Source organism: Alexandromys fortis, unplaced genomic scaffold (genome assembly GCF_014885135.2).
Source record: "Alexandromys fortis isolate MF-2015 unplaced genomic scaffold, M_Fortis_MF-2015_v1.1 scaffold_18, whole genome shotgun sequence".
Taxonomy (NCBI): Eukaryota; Metazoa; Chordata; class Mammalia; order Rodentia; family Cricetidae; genus Alexandromys; species Alexandromys fortis.
In genome coordinates this window covers 13,507,667-13,513,336 of record NW_026067897.1, presented here as the reverse complement: position 1 = coordinate 13,513,336, position 5,670 = coordinate 13,507,667, and the positions used below count along the sequence as shown (strand labels likewise).

The following is a 5,670-nucleotide window of genomic DNA, read 5'->3' as shown; positions in this document are numbered from 1 at the left end:
AGGGGAGGGGAGGAGAGGAGAGGAGAGGAGAGGAGAGGAGAGGAGAGGAGAGGAGAGGAGAGGAGAGGAGAGGAGAGGGAGAGGGAGAGAGAGACCCAAACTTTGAAATTTCTTAGCGCACTGTTTCATGCTTCATCAATAAGCCTCCTCACAACTTAGCATTTTTCTGTCACAGAGAATGTGTTTGGTTTAAAGGAGATCACTGCTTTGTATGATCTCTTAGTTTTAAAATGAGTTTGTTTGCTTGTTTTGATGAATATATTCCTTGAAGCTCTTCCTCATGAAGTTCATGGTCACCTAGTGTCTTCAGTTGAGACACAGTGCCACTTGGTTACTTTTCTTGTTGAATGAGCACACACCTGTGACTTCTAAGACCAAAAGTGTCCATCTTAACCCTTACTTAGGCAGTTAACTGAGGTCAAATCACGAGGGGAGACTAGAGGTTGGGTTTTCGAAGACAGAACCGTGAGTGCGAACTCTTCTCACCAAGTACTTTGAAAACGGCCACGGTTAAGTTTCTTGAGCTATAAACCTAGGAAATGTAGTTCCTTCTGGCCAAAATGCGATACCATTGTGGGGCATTGCAGTTGTGCAGAAGCAGCCATAGCGTCAGGTTGTTCATCTTTAGGGACCGAGCTTGTCCTGAATACCAGCAGCTGCTTATTCTGACAGTGACTAATGAATGCAGAACCAGTCAGGCTTGAATGTGTCCATCAGCATAGATCATATTATCATTGTCTTCATTTTCAGAGGTTGGAGGTTTGCAATGTCTACTCAAGTTGCCATGCAAAACTCTGGTTCGTACTCCATTTCTCAATTTCAGTCCAGAATGATCAGGTAAACGAGTAAACTAACACTTTATACTTTGTTAGAAGGAATGTGTGTGTGATATGCTACGTGGTGTATGTGACATGCTTTAAAATCCCATCCAGGGCCAGGCATTGTGGTGCACACCTTTAATCCCAGCACTTGGGAGTCAGAGGCAGGTGAATCTCTGTGAGCTTGTATTAAGAGAAACTGAATGCCTAAATATGTTTTCTTAATAATACTGAGATGTTCTTTTAAAAACCAAAAGATGTTGAAACTAAGCTCTGCATTTGTCAGACAATAGATCATGTAAATGAATAAATGGCCATTTTTATTTACTAAATAAAAATAGAAAAGAGACTTGTAAAAGCAAATCTGAGGGCTAGAGAGACAGACAGCTCAGCCGTTAAAGGCTAAGCTCACAACCAAAAATGTGAGTTTGTTTCCCAGCACCCATGACTGTGTTTCCAGCAGAGAGAGAGAGAGTCTGGAAAGGGAAGGCAGGGGGTGTAGCTAAGTTTACGGACTACTTTCCTAGCAAGCAGAAAGCCCTGGGTTTCATCCCCAGCATGGCTTACACTGGGAGTGGTGGTGTGCCTGTAATCCCAACACTTGAGTGACGGACTCAGAGGATCAGGAGCTGAAGGTCGTCCCTAACTAACTAGGGAATTTGAGGCCAACCTGGGCTATGGGAGAGACCCAATCGTAAAAATGAAATAGTGTGTGTCTCTTTGTGTGTGTCTTTCTGTGACAAGGTTAGAAGTTGATCATTTGTGCGAGAGTGGTTTGGGGGTCTGGGCAGTGGGGTTGCAGTTTTAGGGGTCAGTTGATTACTTTTGTAAACTTTTGTAACCAGGCTGATATCTTAAAGAAAATCCTGTTTTTGTTTGTTTCTTTCCTTCAGGTGGACCAAATTGAGAATTAACATGCTTCCTGCTACAATAATTTGTGAGCCAATTTCAGAATGCTTTGTTGCCAGTTTAATTATCGGGTGGGCAGCCCACCATGTGTTCAGATGGGACATCATGGTCTTCTTCATGTGTCATTGCCTTGCATGGTTTATATTTGACTACATTCAGCTCAGGGGTGTCCAGGTATGTAGACAGACCAAGAAAGGGCTTGTAGTAATTTGCTGAGGGACCAAAACTATTTTAATTTAGAAAAGGTTGGAGAAAGTTTGAGTTGTTTTTTAGCTTAACACTGAAGAGTAAAATGTAGACATAAAATTAAGCAAAATTTGGGCCAGGTGGTAGTGGCGCATGCCTTTAATTCCAGCACTTGGGAGGCAGAGGCAGTTGGATCTCTGAGTTCAAGGCCAGCTTGGTCAATAAGAGCTAGTTCTAGGACAGGCTTCAAAGCTACAGAGAAACCCTGTCTCGAAAAATCAAAAAAAAAAATTAAATTAAGCAAAATTTGAAACTTACAGTTATTTCAGAAAAATGATGTTAAGCAAATATTCAAGCCAACACTGCAGTTATTTTAATGCTGCTTTTACTAATAATGAACATTTCTTAGACTGTATTGCAAGGCAGTTATGTCACCCAAGGAGACTCCTTCAGTTCAGTGATGGCCAAGAGAGGGGTCCTAGGATCTCATTCTTCTTTCTCAGTGCACCTGTGTGTGTGTGTGTGTGTGTGTGCGCGCGCGCGCGCGTGCGTGCATGTGTGTGTGTGTGTGCATACGCACGCCTGCTCCTTGCTCCCATGTGTGGCTTGTCCTCCCTTCTACCAGGTAGGTTCTGGGGATTGAATTCAGGCCATCGGGCTTTGGCAGCAAGTGTTTTTCCTTGCTGAGCCGCCTCACCGGCCTCGAATTCTATTCTTTCAATGTGTTTAGTTTGACAGTAAATAAATTGACTTTTATTTTTAATTCTTAGGGTGGCACACTGTGTTTTTCAAAACTTGATTATGCTGTGGCTTGGTTCATCCGTGAGTCTATGACAATATACATTTTCTTGTCGGCATTATGGGACCCTACTATAAGCTGGAGAACTGGTCGCTACAGGTTGCGTTGTGGAGGAACAGCAGAGGAAATCCTCGATGTGTAGCGAGAGCTTCGTGACTGTGCACAGAGGATGGAACAGAAGTATTATAAATTATGTTTATAGAAATGCTTTTAAGGATCTACCTTCAGTAGTTGTATCACATGTATGTTGTGGTCTCTGCTCTTTAATTTATTTGCATGGCACTCGCATCTGTGAAAAGGAAAAAACGACAAAACCGGTCTGTAGTCTTGGCTAATAGGATATTTTGTGAACGTAGAGAATCAAGACAATTGGTTCTAGGAAACTGGGTTTGTTTTTTGTTTGTTGTTGTTTTTTTTTTTGTCGTGTTTATTTTTTTAAACATGAATATATATATCTATATATATTATCTATATAAACACACACACACAAGACTGCTCTGCAGCAGACACGATGACAGTATCCTCCAACAGGGAAAGTTTCTTTCTGAGTGCACTCACTCCATGATCTGTACGGGCAGGACAGTAGCAGCTCTGAGAGAAGGGGACAGGTCACGGCCTCCCCGCGTGAAGTGAAAGACGTCTCACAGGGAGGCGCCGACTGAGAAACTTTTTTTATGCTTTATGCCTACCTCTTATAGTTGTTGCAGAGCAAATAGACGTTAGAAGTTGTAACACGGTAGCTAGGCCTTGCAAAAGCGAATGGAAAAGTTTAAAAAGTAATAATAATAATAATAAAAAGAGCTGGAGTCTAGTATTTATATGAATCTGTGAGAATTTTCTTTTTTTTTTTTTTTTTGTCTCACTGCAATGAACCAAAAGTGGCTGAGATTGGTTTTTAATCATAACCATGAATTGAAGGCATCTTTCGGACCAACTGTTGTTGGCTCTGTCTTGAACCATGTTAATCACTGTGCTGTAATTAGGAGAGCTGAATCTTTCCTTCCCTGCTCCTCGCCCAGCCTGCCCCGTCTTTCCTTAGCTTTTGTCAGGGTGGGGGGTGGGGGGTGCTCTTGTTTTAGTGTGAGTGTATGTTTTGATAGTTGTAAGGAAATGCATTTCAGACACGGTTCACAGGAGCTATTTTCTTACCCAGTATGTCTGTATTGTTAATAAGAATGTAATTTCATGATACAGGTATTTAATATCTTTTTTAAGTCAGTAGATATTCTAGCTATCAGTAAATAAATTATAGTAGAGAATTAAGAGGACTTGATGAGGTTTTCTCTTAAAATCAGTAGTATCTAACCGAGTCTACTGTGTGTGTGTGTGTATGTTGTTTATTTGGTTTTTTTTGGGGGGGGGGGTTGGTGTATTTTTTTTTCCTTTTTTTACTATAATAGTCTAGTCTTATTTAAATTGAATTTTTGTATTCGGTTTGTATGACCATAGACTAGGTCAGCCTAGTTGTAAATGCATGCCGGACTTGACTCTCCTCTCTCCGTCACTCAGCTAAACTTGCTTGTCAGCCTGTGCTTAACTTGTGGTGAACTGGACTTTTGTTTAAAATAAGCAAAAATGTAAGGGGCAGTGCATCGGCCTTTTCCCCTGTCTTTTTTAGGTGGTGTTTTGCTTCCCCCTCAGAATTTGGTGGCAAGTTGTCCATCTGATGTCTGCTGCTGCTGGCACCAGCGTTGTGGCAACTTCACGTCCTATGTTACAGTGGCTTCTGTGTCCGCGCAGAGCGTGTATGTAGCCTGTTAGCAATAACTTCCTTTTTATAGAGACACTTCATCCTACTGAGCCTAATGACTATACACACGGTCTAAACTGCAATATATCTGTAAATGTGTGTGTACTATAAATTCACACCACACCTCCATCTTCCTGGGCCAAACTATTACCCTCCCTTCCCTCTTCCTCCTGGCCTCACTCCTCCCTCTCTTGCCTTATGATGAATTTGTTTGAAGGGCATTTTCTTTATGAACAAAGGCTTGGATGCATATTCCTTTTTTTTTTTCCTTCTGTGAAATGGGTATATTGCCCCCCGAGGAAAGTCGCGCAGTGAAAACAAGTCTGGTTATGACCCACTGTGTGTTTACTATTTTTTTTATCGCTCTTTTCGTGAGTTGAGTTTCGCTGAGCATGTTTGCCGTTTGTCCGTCAGAATAGTGGAGTTTGGTAGACGCCACCCTTTGCACTGCTGAAGTGAAATCTTGCTGACTACTTAGCTTTTTTGTTGATCTCAGTATGGGCAAAGAAACAAAATCCAAATGGCTGGACAAACTTCTTGTGTTCTGTAAATATTTAAAAAAATGTTCTGTATGTATGTTTTCTGTGGTCATGGAGTATTTCCTTAAGTGGGGCGTCAGTACGCAGAGAGAAACTCTTTGTTTAGCAAGTTTGGAGTGAAGATAAAATGGTAAGAAATACTGTAAATGTTGAAGTATCACAGCAGAACTGTAGGAGTCCAAATTTATAATAAACTGTCTTTTTAAAAAAAAACAATTAAGTGTCTAGAATATATCATGTTTTATTATTTAAAATCATTGTCTTAAGGTTTTTTTTTTGTTCAGAAAATAAAAATTTGAATACAATCAACATAAGCAGCAGTGTGGTTTGATTTACTCCCTTTCCGTTTACACATCTCATGTGGTCTGTCTCAGACATGTTCTCATTCATTCTCAAATCTTCCTTTCGTTTGGGCTACACTGGGCCGGAGAACACAGAGTACACGTGCCCCGTCCACACACCTGCATTAATCATCCTGGGTGGGGCTGACTTCTGCTGGGGCTGCACTTGGAGCATCCCCACTGGGAGCTCTTCCCCTGGCTGAGTGAGCCTGAACTCTGCCGGTTCAGTCCCAGGGAAGGACTGGGCTGGTCTTGCCGCCTGAAGTCCTGAGTGAGCTGCATCTCACACACTATCCAGGCGAGCCTCTCTGCCTGTCCCCACTAACGC

The 5,670-nt window shown here is 41.8% G+C and overlaps 1 protein-coding gene across 1 annotated transcript in view; it reads left to right on the top strand.

Annotated features, from left to right (window-relative positions):
• Window positions 1-5,213, top strand: part of Ugcg (UDP-glucose ceramide glucosyltransferase) — a 32,695-nt gene extending 27,482 nt beyond the window's left edge. Inside the window, exons 7-9 of the mRNA XM_050164693.1 lie at window positions 751-837; window positions 1,712-1,901; window positions 2,684-5,213. Of these exons, the coding sequence (XP_050020650.1) occupies window positions 751-837; window positions 1,712-1,901; window positions 2,684-2,854 (448 nt within the window). The 3' untranslated portion in view covers window positions 2,855-5,213. The remainder of the gene's footprint in view (window positions 1-750; window positions 838-1,711; window positions 1,902-2,683) is intronic.
• The last annotated feature ends 457 nt before the right edge of the window (window positions 5,214-5,670 follow it).